Source organism: Camelina sativa, chromosome 7 (genome assembly GCF_000633955.1).
Source record: "Camelina sativa cultivar DH55 chromosome 7, Cs, whole genome shotgun sequence".
Taxonomy (NCBI): domain Eukaryota; kingdom Viridiplantae; phylum Streptophyta; class Magnoliopsida; order Brassicales; family Brassicaceae; genus Camelina; species Camelina sativa.
The window spans coordinates 6387250-6402318 of NC_025691.1; the positions used below are offsets into that span (position 1 = coordinate 6387250).

General features: G+C 40.2%; 2 protein-coding genes and 1 pseudogene across 2 annotated transcripts; 2 read left to right on the forward strand and 1 right to left on the reverse strand.

Annotated features, from left to right (window-relative positions):
- LOC104704368 overlaps positions 1-3736 on the forward strand; it is a 3928-nt pseudogene extending 192 nt beyond the window's left edge.
- On the reverse strand, positions 3927-5079 carry LOC104700515 (mitochondrial import inner membrane translocase subunit TIM9). Its single transcript, XM_010416037.2, has 2 exons — positions 4914-5079; positions 3927-4285 (listed from the first exon to the last, which is right to left on the reverse strand). Exons 1-2 carry the CDS (start codon positions 5006-5008, stop codon positions 4099-4101), a joined length of 282 nt encoding a protein of 93 aa, XP_010414339.1. The 5' UTR covers positions 5009-5079; the 3' UTR covers positions 3927-4098.
- Positions 11997-14122, forward strand: LOC104704369 (putative F-box/kelch-repeat protein At2g29800). Its single transcript, XM_010420473.1, has 2 exons — positions 11997-12063; positions 12888-14122. Exons 1-2 carry the CDS (start codon positions 11997-11999, stop codon positions 14120-14122), a joined length of 1302 nt encoding a protein of 433 aa, XP_010418775.1.

Genomic DNA, 15069 nt, shown 5'->3' on the forward strand with positions numbered 1-15069 from the left:
CATCGAAGCAACATGTCTTTACGATTGAGCAGAATCGTTTCACTTCCTCCGATGTATCCTGGATGCACTGCCGTCACAATCGGACACAAGTTTTACGTTATGGGTGGACGCAACGGCTTAAACCAACGCGTGAAGGCTGTGATTGTCATCGACTGTAGATTCCATACGTGGAAACATATCCAGAATATGAAAAGGGAACGTTGCTACGCAGCCTCCGGAGTCATTGACGAAAATATTTACGTGGTGGGAGGTCGCGAGAGACGATATAATGATTGGGTTGAAGTGTTCGACGTAGAGAAGGGGATTTGGGAAACTGTGCCTGGTCCATTCTCTCCCGTTGCTAGTTCTTACGGAGTGTTTCCTATACATGTTGTTTTGGATAATAAGATCTACATTTTGGATCATCACTATTGTTTGGCTTACGATCCAAGACTACTTAGATGGAGTAGTTGGGCAACTGGAAGTCCACAGAGGCTTTTTTGGCACGCTTCCTCTTGTGTGGTTGATGATTTGTTGTATGCCATTGTTCCTGATGTGGCGGCTGTTGGATCTTCGATTGTCGTGTATGATCCAAAGGATATGGTTTGGAGACCTGTCAAGGGTTTAGATGATATGCCTAGTCTCGGTTATTTTTTTCTAGAATGGCAAGTTTTGGTGGGAATTTGGTGATATTGGGATGGTGTCAAAGNCAGAATATGAAAAGGGAACGTTGCTACGCAGCCTCCGGAGTCATTGACGAAAATATTTACGTGGTGGGAGGTCGCGAGAGACGATATAATGATTGGGTTGAAGTGTTCGACGTAGAGAAGGGGATTTGGGAAACTGTGCCTGGTCCATTCTCTCCCGTTGCTAGTTCTTACGGAGTGTTTCCTATACATGTTGTTTTGGATAATAAGATCTACATTTTGGATCATCACTATTGTTTGGCTTACGATCCAAGACTACTTAGATGGAGTAGTTGGGCAACTGGAAGTCCACAGAGGCTTTTTTGGCACGCTTCCTCTTGTGTGGTTGATGATTTGTTGTATGCCATTGTTCCTGATGTGGCGGCTGTTGGATCTTCGATTGTCGTGTATGATCCAAAGGATATGGTTTGGAGACCTGTCAAGGGTTTAGATGATATGCCTAGTCTCGGTTATTTTTTTCTAGAATGGCAAGTTTTGGTGGGAATTTGGTGATATTGGGATGGTGTCAAAGCCAGGATAGTTGTGATCATGACACGGAAAAAAACGTTTTGTGTGTAGAGGTTGCGTTGGAAATACGTCAAGATGGTGCTATTTGGGGGAAGGTCGAATCAACCTAGCCGGTCGAGTCACTAATATCGCCTGTGCATTCTTCAGTCGAGTCGCCTTTCTTTCTGATTTCTCGAACTGTTACGTTTTGATGATTCGTTTGCAGCTGCAAGGTATGTTAATCTTTGTTGAGTATTGATGATGAATTATGACATTTTTCTTGAGCCTCAAGTCTTAAATTTAGGTTTTCATAAACTTGCAGGTCATGATGAATAAAGGATCTCATATTACATATACTGTTTCTGAGAAGCTTGTTTACATGAGAGCAAGTATGAAGCATATATACTGACTCAGAAACTTGTTCTGACACATTAGGGAGTAACTCGTCTTTCTTAATCTTTTTGTGCACAATGTATAGAGTCGGCCACTACGAGACTTGTTGGAATGCATCTTTATTTTGGTTTTTTTGTTCTTCTTTCCGTAACATTGTCTCAACTACTTTCTGTTTGCTTTTAGTTTAGATATATAACTTTTTTTGTAAGTAAGCAGAGTAATCTGCTTCTACTATGAGCAATATGATATCTTGGTATAATAGAGATGAAGCAAAACACAGTGATCTAATTAACCGGTGGTTATGATGTTATGGGTAACAACAATATAAAACTGTGGAAGTACAGAGTCCTGATGAAGCCTGAAGTTTTCTATATAGATCAGACTAAGAGAGAAGATAATATTGTTGTATTGTATGATACTCTGTTCTCATTTTAAAAAGACTCACCGTGCTTCAAGTATATTAGCAATGTAAAAGCAAGACAAACCGGTTCACTTTAACCAATGGTTTTTATTTGATTTGATAGTGACTACAAAAAAAGGATCTTCAAGGAGCATTTTCCCAATTGGTGGCCTTATCATTTATTAAACAACAAATTAGGGCTTCTAAACAGAGAACAGGTGTTGTTGCGATTGTTACTAGTAAAAAGGACATTTTGGTGCATAGAGATCGCACTGGAAAGACGTGAGAAGATGGTGATAGTTGGGGTCAGGTCAAATCAAAGATTGCATGTGCTTTCATCCTGCAAAGTCGCCTTTGATTGTGCTTAATCAAACTGATATGGTTTGATGATTCCATCGTGGGATGATACCATCACAGTATGTTAATTGTGATGAGTTTGGATACTGATGATGCTATAAATATATAATCATGTTCAGGCATTTTCTTAGCTTGAAGTAGTCTTACTTACTTTATAGGTAAGGTTCTTTAATACATCGATCTACTGATTGAGCATCTTGTTAATATGAGAGAGCATATATATAGGAAGCAAACAAAGTGAGTCGGAAACTGTTTACTTGACACATCAAAGAGTAAGTCGTCGTTCTTAACTTTTGTGCACAATGTGATTAGTATATACTCTTACTATCATACATAATTAGCCTTGTGTCTTAAGCTGGGTAGATGATGACTAGGCCATTCTCTTAGCCTTGAAACATGATTTCTTACGAAACTTGTTGAAATGCATCTTCGTTAGCTATCATTTTTGGTGTGTGTAGTTGCACTAATGGTCTCAAGTTCTTTCAACAATATAAGAAACATTGGTTTAGAGATAAGCAGAAGAAACATTGGTCTCACTTTAAAAGCAAATTTTGACTTATTTTATTGGTAACTACAATTTCAAAGTGAGAAAATTAATACAAAGTCCTAATTGTTTGTAAGTAACATTTTCATCTACTGAAATCTTATGAAATTTCTTAACATTTAAAGACCAACTGTGCTTCAAGCCTTCAAGTATATAAGCAATTTGAAATCTTGGTTATAGAGATGTGAAGATGGGTCTGGGAGCAAAACAAACTGGTTTACTTGAACGACGTAACTGAATGACAATCTCCACACACCCTTGATATACTTCATTGCATCATTGGGATCTTAATTAGTCTCTACGCCTCACTCGCTAGGTGTCCTCTCAGGCTCCTCCGAGCCACCTAGCTTCGGAAAGTTGCGTAGAGGCTACGACAAAGCCATCTTCGCTCCAATCCTCGACTTCCATAACCGCACGAAGTCTCTCTTTATGGTTCACCCATACCCATATTTCGGGTTCGGACCCGAAACATTAAACTACGCACTCTTTAACTCAAAAGACGCAGTCGTCGTTGACCCAGTTACGAAGTTGAACTACACCAACATGTTCGACGCTCAGCTTGACGCGGTTTACTCCGCAATGAAACGGATCGGGTACGGAGACGTGGACATCATTGTGGCTGAAACCGGTTGGCCCTCAGCTGGTGAACCGAATCAGACCGGCGTTGGTTTAGATTATGCGGCTACATACAACCGGAAAAAGCATGTGAATTCCGGTAAGGGAACTCCATTGATGCCAAACCGGGTTTTCGAGACTTGCATATTCGCTCTCTTCAACGAGAACCTCAAACCTTCGATTTCCGAGCAAAATTTTGGTTTGTTCAAACCGGACTTCACCCCGGTTTACAATGTAGGTATCATGAAAAACTGATATAAACGTCATCGAGATGCTATGATTGTGAATGATAACAATTTATGTAATCTAAGATTCAATATGTTTAACAATATTTTTTTATTTTTTTTTTTGTCAAACATGTTTAACAATATTATGTATGAGAAACCAAATGAGTATAATGAAAATTTTCATACTGATATGATATGTTTCTCTGTAGACTCTCCAATGAAATACAAATAAATATCAATATCAGAATTTGGACTTAGTCAAAACAATTTCACAGTACAGGAGTTTTGTGTTCAAAGAAGAGTAACCTGAACAACTAACAACCGGTTTATTCTGGTTTGGGACAATAAACCGTACCAAAAAAACAAAACTGAAGGCAGCAGAGTTTTTTTTCAGTCTTGGGTTGGTGCGTTCTGATTGAGCTCAGCAAAACGCATACCAACACGCATAGTGTGCTTAAGGAACTTCTCAGCGCACCGCATAACACAAGTCTCCTCTTGTTTCTGTAGAGACTTGCGTGTAAAGCTATCAACACAGTCCACAAAGCACCTCTCGACCAATGAATTGTACATCCTCAAGCTGAAAGTAATTGCAACACAAAGCATAAGTTAAGGTCTAAACACAGAACAATGAACTCTCATTTCCAATAGACAGTGCATAAGTTGTTGTTCCTTAAAACGACCAGTTTGCAACATTAATTGGCTGCACTGGTTTTAAAGGAGATCACGCTTCAATGTCAGACAACAACAAGCGACAGAGTCAAAGCAGATTGCAAATTAAGAATAATTCTTGGCCCAACTTGACAAGAACAGTATCAACTAGAACAGAGCAGTTCGAGACTAAATAGATAATGTCACTAAATATCACTTCGTTTCTTTTTGTCAGTCCAACCCATTTCATGAATAAAATGTGACAATTCTTAGGAGTGTTAGTATTCTTTCGTGTCAGGGCTTGACCCTGGCGCTGAATCAACAATTCGAAGTGTAAGCCCCATACAGGGGATGATAGGCTGGTTCAGTTGTGAAAACTTGGTCAATGAACCTGATAAACAAAACAACGATCCAAACATCTATCTAGCTCGACCGGTTTCTAGTTCAAGAACAAGAAATTTCAATACATCGTAGTTTAATTTCCTTAACTATTCCAAGAAGCCAAAAAAATGTCGAAATTTTTGCGAACAGAACCCTAGATCTAAGAGACGACGAACCTGTCGCGTAGCTGAAGCTGCTCAATCATCGAGCTCATTTGTGCTTTGTCTTCTTCAGGAAGACCATCTAGTCCAGCCATCATGTTTGCGTCCATTTTTTCGCCAACTCTTTTCTCTCTTCCTTCGTCTACGTCTACACACAGATTCAGTTCTTCATCGCCTCCTTGCTCTGACTCTGAATCTTAAACCCTAGCGATCTTCTTTACTGGGCCTGATGGGCTTTGTTTTTTATATCTCTATTAAATGGTAAATAACCCATTTACAATTTTATTCTATATGGAATTCTATATTAACTAATAATTTTATTTCAAATTCTATTGTATATTGAGATAGTAGCAAAAAAAAGTTTGTATATCTTAAGTATACATATGTATGTATATATATATATATATTTAATTTACATATGAAATTTAATTTTAGATTAGTTTAACATATATAATACGTTTTTAATATTTGTGAGGTACCTAGAATCCCAAATTTTAATGTCTGATTTTTAAATGTTGCATAAAATAATTAAACACGATGTGTAAAATATATATTTGAATGATTGCAGTCTTCAAAATTATTTTTAAAATATATCGATCATGCTCTCCAAGTTATCATATACAAATGATTAAGGTTGAGGCTCAAACAACACGTTAGTAATAAACACATATGGACATTTAGTTTTTAAAATAATTTTTAAAAACTTTAAACGCATAAATCAGTACAACATGTTTATATGGTTCTATTTGTATGCAAAAAAAATTAGTAGAGTTGAACTTGTTATTTATTATTAGTCCAACATTATATGGTTTTTATATAATATGTCAATATTTACATTATACATCAACCAAAAAAGCCTAAAATAATAGTATGACTCAAAGAAGATTATACATCAACCAAAAAAACCTATAAATGATGCCCAGTTTGCCTTAAGATACAAAGAAGAAAACTTGATGGGGGAGGAGAGAAGTCATCTTCAACATCGACACATGCAAATCCAAGGTGATTCTTTTACACATGCAAATGTATGTTTCATACAAAAATGTTCAAGAGGATCTCCTCAGTTGCCGTGGGCTCTAAGGAAGCAGAGCACACACAAGAAACCAATACATTCTCTCGCTATACTTTTGTATGAAACATACATTTCATGATACAACACAAACATAAAGTTCCTATTATCTTATCATTCATTCATTTCGCTTCTTTTTTGTAAGTTCCTATATTTGGTGTTTGATTATAAACCAAAGTGACTTGGTTCTTGATTTGACTTGCTGCAAATGCGATGAACACTCTGCATCCGAACAGTTAGAACAAAAGAAAAAGAGAATCAGATAGTGTTCCTTGTAAAAGTTAGAACCAAAACCTTATAAGAGTCTCACTTGAATATCAAAAGAAAACAATTTGATTTCTTTTTTACTGAATAAAATGTTAAATTTGATTCAAAGAAAAAATAACGTGAAAACAAGGTGGTTAAAAAGGGTGAAAACAAAAACTTTAAGCTACAAGCTTAGAGAGTCTTGAGAATTAATATCTAGAGGCTAGCCAAAACTGCAGAGCAGCATCGTAGCGGCGGTCATCACTCCTTACTATCGAGAGGAGCCGGTCCCTCACTTGTCTGTCAATATATTTGATCAACTGCTCTGCAGTGGTCGGATGTTCTCCATGGCGCCGCTGGTTTCGCTCTCGCCATAGAGCATGGACCGTGGCTTGAAAGACATAGCGGACAGTAAAACTTTCCACTGGATCTTTCCAAGAGCCCGATAGTGCGGTTATCAATGCTTGCCAATCCAAAGAGAACCTCACTGCAAAGATCTTTCTGGCAACGTTTGCCCATATACCTGATGTAAAACTGCAAGTGAAGAAGAGGTGGTCCCAAGTTTCAAGAGTATTAGAGCAAAAGACACAAGTCGTGGACAGGCCCCTGTTCCAATGAAGCATTCTATCCCCTGTTGAGAGTCTGTTCCGTGTCGCCAGCCAGACACAGAAAGAGTATTTTGGCGTTGCGTGGGCAAACCAAACCCCTTTGTGCCAGGGAACCGGTGGTGATATGGATCGTATATGGTTCCAAGTATCCTTGGTAGAAAAACTGGAACGATAAACATTGTTTTTCCCTTTCCATAATGTCGTGTCCACTACACTTGTACAGGATCACTGCTTAGTAGCCAAAACATCTTCAATGGAGTTCAACTCCACAGACCTATGCCGTCGAGGTCGACGGTTCCACGCCTCTGCAACCGACATATGCTTACTGATCCCCATGTCAATATAACCTCTCTCCCCCGTGATCTCAATGAGTCTCCCCAAAGAACACCACTTGTCATACCAGAAAGATGTTTGAACCCCATTCTGCACCTCCATGCTACAGAAACCTTTGGCAAGATCCCGATATTTGAGTAGTTTCCTCCACATCTAGGATCCCAGATGCGGAGTCTGCTTGATTGACCAGAACGTGTCCTTACGCAATAGAGATAATCGACACCATTTTACCCACAAAGAGTCTTTATGAGACAAAAGCCGCCATATTAGCTTCAAACAACAAACATCGTTTGCTTCTTTCAATGATCGAAGACCTAAACCTCCTTCTGCCTTTGGTTTACAAACTTCCACCCAAGAGATCTTTGCTTTGTTCGAATTTAAATCAGGACCAGACCAGAGAAAAGCAGAGCAAATCTTCTCAATCTCTCGGATACACTCTCGAGGAAGTCTAAATGCAGCAAGCCAAAAATTGCAGATACTCCAGAGAACAGAACTGATTAAGTTCAGTCGACCAGCATAGGAAAGAAATCGAGCTGTCCAAGAACCTATTTTCTTTTTACGGTGTTCTAATAATGGATTATAGTCAGCAGAGGAAAGCCTCTTAGTGACCAGCGGGAGACCAAGGTATCTAATAGGTAGCTGACCAACACCAAACTGGAAACGATCTTCAATCTCCTGATGAGAGGAAGCCGTAACACGAGCTAGATACATAGTAGATTTCTCCATACTAATCCGGAGCCCTGAGCGTGTTGCAAACTGATTAAAAACCTCAAGGATGCCCTCAATAGACCTCACCTTTCCATCTGAAAGTACCATCAAGTCATCAGCAAAACTAAGGTGAGTTAAGCCAATGGACTTACATTGCGGATGATATGCAAACTTTCGTGATCCGGCTCCTTTGTCAAGCATCTTAGACAATACGTCCATTGTTATAACAAACAGATAGGGTGAGAGAGAGCAACCTTGCCTCAAGCCACGTGAACTGCCAAATAAACCAACCAATTCTCCATTTACCTGAACCAAAAATGAGGCTGTAATAATACAAAGCATGATCCAGTGTATAAATTCTGAGGGAAATCCCAAAGCTACCAAGACATTCTCAACAAAGGACCATTGGACATAATCGAAAGCTTTGGAAATATCAATTTTGATAGCACACCAACTAGAAACAGAGTCTTTGTGGTACCCTTTCACCAACTCTGTTGCCAAAAGAAGGTTCTCTATAAGCAACCTATCTTGCATAAAAGCTGACTGGTTACCGGCAACAAACAGTGGCAGCACCCGTTTAAGCCTATTGGCGATAATTTTGGAAATGAATTTGTAAATCACATTGCAACATGAGATGGGTCTGTAGTCTTTCATCTCCACAGCCTCCAACTTCTTTGGGATGAGTGCCAAGATTTTGGAATTTACTCCTTTTGGCAAAAAATCCTTAACAAAAAAGGATTGAACCGCTATAACAAACTCTGCACCAATGAACTCCCAAGCAGCTCTATAGAACTCAGCAGTATAACCATCCGGGCCCGGGGATTTATCACGAGGCATGGAGAACAATACTTGCTTGACTTCCTCCGCAGAAACAGGACGAATTAGCCGTTCCTTGTCAGCCACGGAACAACGAAAAGAGAATAGATCTTGGAGCTCCTCAACTGAGGCTCCTTCGTAGTCACTAGGAATATGCTGCAGGAATTCCCTAAAAAAAAGCTCTGCCTCTGCTTTGATCTCCTCATTTTGTGACGTTACCGTCCCATCTTGCCTTCGTATCTCTCGAATGGAGTTTTGAGCCATCCTGAATAGTACTGCGCGGTGGAAAGTTTTGTTGTTTTGATCTCCGACCTCCAACCAGTGGAGTTTAGACTTCTGCTTCAAAAACTTCTCCTCTAAAGCAGCAATCCGCTCCCACGAGATATAAGCCTCTGATTCCTCATGCATAGTTTAGGGGGAAGGGTTTGTTTGGTTGATCTCGTGCTTTTCACAAAGCGTAGCATATGCTTCCTTTGCTCTCCGAACTAGATTACCCAACCTGTCCTTTGCTAAGCCTCGAATTAAAGGCTTAAGAGCCTTTAACTTCTTCGTAAAACGAAACATAGAGGAGGTAGACATAAAAACAGGCTCAGTTTGCTTCCAGTACCCTTCTACCAGCGGTTTGAATTCCTCCATTTCAGCGGCAGCATGAACAAACTTGAAAGGTTTGCGAGCTGTAGTGGTAACCCCAACAGCAATATTTAGATTTATCCTACAACGCAAATGATCGGAGCACCCACCAGCTTCGAAAACATTGTAGGATTGGGGAAAAACCTGATACCAATTGTCATTCACAAGCACTCGATCCAGCTTTTTCAGAATCAAATCATCCTCTCTATTGTTACACCAGGTATAGAGTGGGCCATGGGAATTTAAATCTGAGAGAGAACAGTAGTTGATCGCTCGCTGGAAATCCTGCATTCCCGCAGTGAGGACGGGAGTAGCAGCTACTCGAGAGTGTTCCAAAATATCCAATGTCTCGTAAAGTCACCACAGATTAGCCAAGGTTTACTGCGAATGATAGGCGAATCAGAATGATCTCGCAACTCTGCCCATAGTTCTTGACGCACCTGAGCAGAGTTCGAGGCATAGACAAAGGAGCAGAAGAACTCATCCTCCAACTCTTCTATTTTCACTGAGCAGGTTATAAGTTGAACACTTTTATAGAAAGGCGTGATCCTCACTTTACTGCTCCACACCACCCAAATCCGACCCCTCCTATTATATTCATAATTGGTCAAGACAGACCAATCTTTAAACAACTTAGTACACAACCTCTGTACTTTCTTCTCCTTAACTCTTGTCTCTAAGAGACAACCAAATTGAAATCTCTGATCTTCAATCCATTTCTGGATAATGGAATGTTTTATTGATCTGTTTAAGCCAGGAACATTCCAGCAGAACCCTGACATTAATGATGTTTAGTAGTGGTTCTCTTACTCTGATCTCTAGGAGGAAGCCTAGATGATTGAGTATAAGAAGCTGATAACACTTTGTGAGCTGTCTTTGATTCACGTGGCAAAATTTGTCTCCACTGTCGGTGGCTGGGATGCCATCCCTGCCCCGGGATCACACCTGTCTTCCCAGTCTCAACTCGATCAAGATCTTTCTCACCAGTCGAAACCTCCCCTGTGTCATCCTGACCACTAAGGGCAGAGAACGCATTCGAGAGAAGAGAAGTACCCGTCAACTCTGCTGCTGCCTGCCTTTTCACCGGACTACGAGAGGATTTTGGTGGTGTAACCCAACCCTGATCGTCACCAGTTATTTCCTCACTGCCAACACCAGAGGTATGTGCCCCAATACTGAGATGCATTTGAGTGTGCTCCCGAGGCACAGATGTCTCTACACTCTCCTCTGAAACCACTCCATCAGATGTCGCTGCAGGTAGAATTGGTGAACTGGTCGTCAGAAGAGCTGCCCCAGCTTGAGCTTTAACTGGAGAGCTAGGTTTATCTGCAGAGAGACAAGTTTCCCGCAGGTGACCCCATTTCAAACAACCACTACACCTCGGTGGCAACCAAGGATACGTATACGTAACAACTGCATCAAGCTCACCTTCCTCCTCACCAATAATAACGTATTCAGATGGAAGCGTCTTAGTTAAATTCGCTTCAACCAATATCCGCGCCTCATCAAAACTCTCACAAGCCTCTGTTTTTGGATGGAGCCGAATTGGTCTCCCCACTGCACTAGCCAAAAACTCCAAGCCTTGCTCTGAAAACATTGATGGTGGAACATTCTTTAACGTTATCCACATTTGTATAGACTTCATTGTAGGTTGTGCTTCCTCTGCAAAAGGAGTCCACTTTGACACCACCATCGGAATATCCATGATATTCCACATGCCTCTATTCAGGACTCTCATTCTCACTCCCTCACTTTTGATACGAAATTTGATTCTTGTTGCATTGACCTCATAAACGACAATCAGAGTAGTCTTATCGCCTAGACGGCAGATCTTTTTCACAATCATGTGAACCTTTCCCACATGTGGTGCCTTGTCGTTTAAAAAATTTCCAATCACAAAATCTTCCCACAAAGGCTTTGCTCCTGCAATCACCTCCTTTGGAACCTTAACTCGTTCCTACCCCTCAATAACATCAACTACAAACTTTTGCTGAGTGAAAACATGTTTCTTTGCAACCTGAACCCAAGATTTATTAACGGGAACAGCCTGAGTCGAACCACCAACAGCCGAATCTCCCTGCAGGCTCACACAACCCTTGTCCTGCACGCAAACAGATCCCTTCTCCTTCTCACCAATCAAATCCACAGAAACCTGCAACTGACTCTCCACTTCCATCCCTAGAGGAGGAGAACCTCCCTCCGACACCGAAATCTCTCCAGTTTGAGCCGGAGATGCCGGTGGCGACAGCATACTTGAAACCCGGAACAAACCCTAAATCGCCTTTCGAATCGCCCTCCACGTCAGCTTTTTTCAAAATATTATTTCTTCTAAAAAAACAAATTGATTTCATCCAAGGCAATTATCTCAAACTTACCATTTCATCAATTGATTCCATCGGTTTGATTGTTTTTAAGTTCTACAACCAATGGATTGATGGACTCTCTGAGGTCACCAGACCCCTGATAGTTTCATGTTCAATGTTAAGCACAAGAAGAATTATACACTCAAGGTTAAGTGTATACAGAGTATTATATTGTAACTTGGAAAAGGATAATGGCTCACCTCTTGCTTCTCTTGAATTGTTCCCATGGCATCCGAACAAACTGTTTCTACTGTATTTTCATCAGTTGGTTCAGAATGTCCAAGCTGATTATGAATTGTAGGACTTACATCAAACTGATTATGAGATGATTCAACAGGTGAATCCACATTTTGCAGCTGACCAACTGTCTAGTAACACTGATCTTGGAGAAAGTAGCAGATTCTTCAAAGATAACAGTTTACGTTGAAGCCAAGCTGACACCATAGAAAACGGTTCCTCTTGGACCTTCTCCCAATTTCCTACATAAAACACAGCTTTCGATCATGGATTGATGATGAGACAGATTACAATTTTCATCACCATAACGATCAAGTTTAGTGAATGTGAATGGTGATTCGGTATTATATTTGTAAGCTATCTCTACAAAGGATTGAGTAAGTTTACACAACCAGAATGAAGAAAACGACCTAACAGATCCCAAACCAAATTTAGCTAACCATAAGGTCCATAACCCAATAATTAAAAACAGACATAATTCCATTTCAAAATCATATCTCTGACTTTTCAGCAAATCAGAACAAGATTTTAAAAAGTTGAGCAGACTTACAAGATTGCAACTTCATCAACAAGATTGCAATAACACCACCATTATCATACTTAAAAGTGATCAACACCTTCTTAATGGCAAAAAACAACAAGTCAACGCTTATTAGGCCCATTTGAAAATCGCATATGCTACTTCTTGATCGTCTAACGACGTCGATAAGGTCTTCGTTCCCTTTAAAATACCACAACATTTGTAACAGCTTCTTTCAAACATTGAAATCTACTTCACACTTCAAGTTAATTCTAATTTCTTCCCTTACTTTGTTTTAGTAATAGATAAATAAACAAAATTATATGTACAGTTTCAGCAAGTTTGTTTGGGCCGTAGGCCCAATATATAATAATTTATACGACGTCGTTACGGTCTTCGTTATAATAATGGTTTCGTTGTGAAGAAGAAACATTTATTCAGTTTCAAATATCGAATTAGGCTCTCGCGTTCAGTTAATTCTGTTGCTGGTGACGATTGTTGTCATCTCTGAAACTTCCGACGACGGATCCAGTGGCGGCGATCTAACCAAGATTCAGAAAGGAGAAGAAGAACAAGAAGAGAATCAAAACGAGAATCCGAAAGAAGACGATCAAGAAGTAGATCAGAATCTTGCTCCCATTCGTCGACGAGACATCCCAGTGATACTCATGGAAAGAACCGTCGCGCTCATCCGGAGATGTCATTACCCGAGGCTATCTCTACTCTCCAAAGCCTTCCGTGACGTAATCTCTTCGGATCAACTCTTCGTAACGCGCTCGCTCCTCGGCTTGACAGAACCGGTTCTTTATACCTTGATTAGGCCGTTCCCACGTTTCGAGCCCCCAATCTGGTACATTCTCCATCGAAGCAACATCTCTTTACGGTTGAGCAGAATCGTTTCACTTCCTCCGATGTATCCTGGATGCACTGCCGTCACAATCGGACACAAGATTTACGTTATGGGTGGCTTTAACGTCCGCTTAAACCGACCCGTAAGGACTGTGGTTGTCATAAATTGCAGATCCCACACGTATCGCCAGCTCCAAAGTATGAAAAGGGATCGTTGCTTCGCTGCCTCCGGTGTAATTGACGGAAAGATTTACGTAGTCGGAGGTAGGGAGAAACGATATTATGATTGGGTAGAAGTGTTCGATGTAGAGACTGAGACTTGGGAAACTGTGCCTGCTCCACTCTATCGATATCCTGTTGCTAGTTCGATTAGCATGTTTCCTTTACTTGTGGTTTTGGATAATAAAATTTACATTATGGATGGTCCGTTTTGTTTGGCTTACGATCCGAGACTACGTAGATGGGAGGATCGGGGACCTACAAGTCCACGGCACGCTTCGTCTTGTGTGGTTGATGATTTGCTGTATTCTATTAATGTTCCTGATCTGGCGGGTTTTGGTTCTTCTATTATCGTGTATGATCCAAGGGAAATGGTTTGGAGACCTGTCAAGGGTGTAGATCTTTGGCCTCCTCTCGTTTATATTGAGTCTAGAATGGTGAGTTTTGGTGGCAAGTTAGTGATTCTGGGATATTATAATGGGAGCCGGGGTGTTATTTGGTGCGTGGAGGTGGCGTTGGAGAAACGTGAAGATGGTGATATTTGGGGGAAGTTCGAATCAATCTCGCGTGTGTGTTCATTCAGCGAGTCTTGTTTGCTTGAGTTTGCTCGAACTGTTACGGTTTGATGATTCGTTTGCAGTTGCAAGGTATGTTAATATCTTTTGTTAGTATGGACCTTTGATAATGAATTATGACGTTTCTGAAATTTTCTTGAGCCTCAAGTCTTATTTAGGCTTTCATGAACTTTGCAGGTGAAAGCTATTACATCTACTGTTTGAGCAGCTTGTTATAATCAGAGCAAAGTAACTCAGAAGCTGTTGTTACACCTTAAAGAGTAACTCAGAGTTGAGTAAAATTTCTTAAGCTGTGTAGAATATGCTACTCTGTTATCTACCTACCCTGTATACAATAACTTTTAGGAAACTTTTGTTGAAATGCATTTTCCGGGGATTTGTGTGCAGTTGCACTAACATGGTCTCAAGTTCTTTTTTCTTTAGATATATAATTCTTCTGTAAGTAATCACTAATCACGATTAGATTAAAGTAAGCCTAATCTGCTTCTACCATATGAATTTTGCGTTTAGAGATGAAAGCAAAACAATGTGATTTAGCTAGTTAACCGGTGATTTTGACTTTGTGAATACTAGCTTACAATACCAAAGTGAGAAAATACAAAAGTCATGAAGCTATCTGTATTATATGCAAAGGGAAGATAAATATTTGTTGGTGCGGGATTTATCACCCCAACATACCGATTTAAACCAGAAAGATAAATTGATTACTTAACTGGGAATTCGGTTAAGGATCTTAACTAACGATCTGGATGAGGCCTGTTCGGGCAAAAAGCTTAGCCCATCGACGAGAAGCCGACTTCCTAATTCGCCCGACGGCCGATTTGAGGAAGAGATGGGAACTTTCCATATTTCATTATGGGTTATAAGGAAAGTTAATATATTTTGTGATCAATGAAATTGTATAAAAGAGGAGAGACTTCTCCATTGTAAATGATCCGAAAATTAATATAAAAAACCCTAAATTCATCTTTGTTCTTGAGCAAACTCTAGCTTGTTCT

What these genes read in the sequence shown, in the direction of transcription:
- LOC104700515 (XM_010416037.2), bottom strand. Translation starts at nt 5,008, where the DNA reads ATGGACGCAAACATGATGGCTGGACTAGATGGTCTTCCTGAAGAAGAC. An exon ending in CAGCTTCAGCTACGCGACAG is followed by an intron (nt 4,286 to 4,913) that starts GTTCGTCGTCTC and finishes AATTACTTTCAG; the next exon opens with CTTGAGGATGTACAATTCAT.
- LOC104704369 (XM_010420473.1), top strand. Translation starts at nt 11,997, where the DNA reads ATGATTCAACAGGTGAATCCACATTTTGCAGCTGACCAACTGTCTAGT. An exon ending in TAACACTGATCTTGGAGAAA is followed by an intron (nt 12,064 to 12,887) that starts GTAGCAGATTCT and finishes ATATCGAATTAG; the next exon opens with GCTCTCGCGTTCAGTTAATT.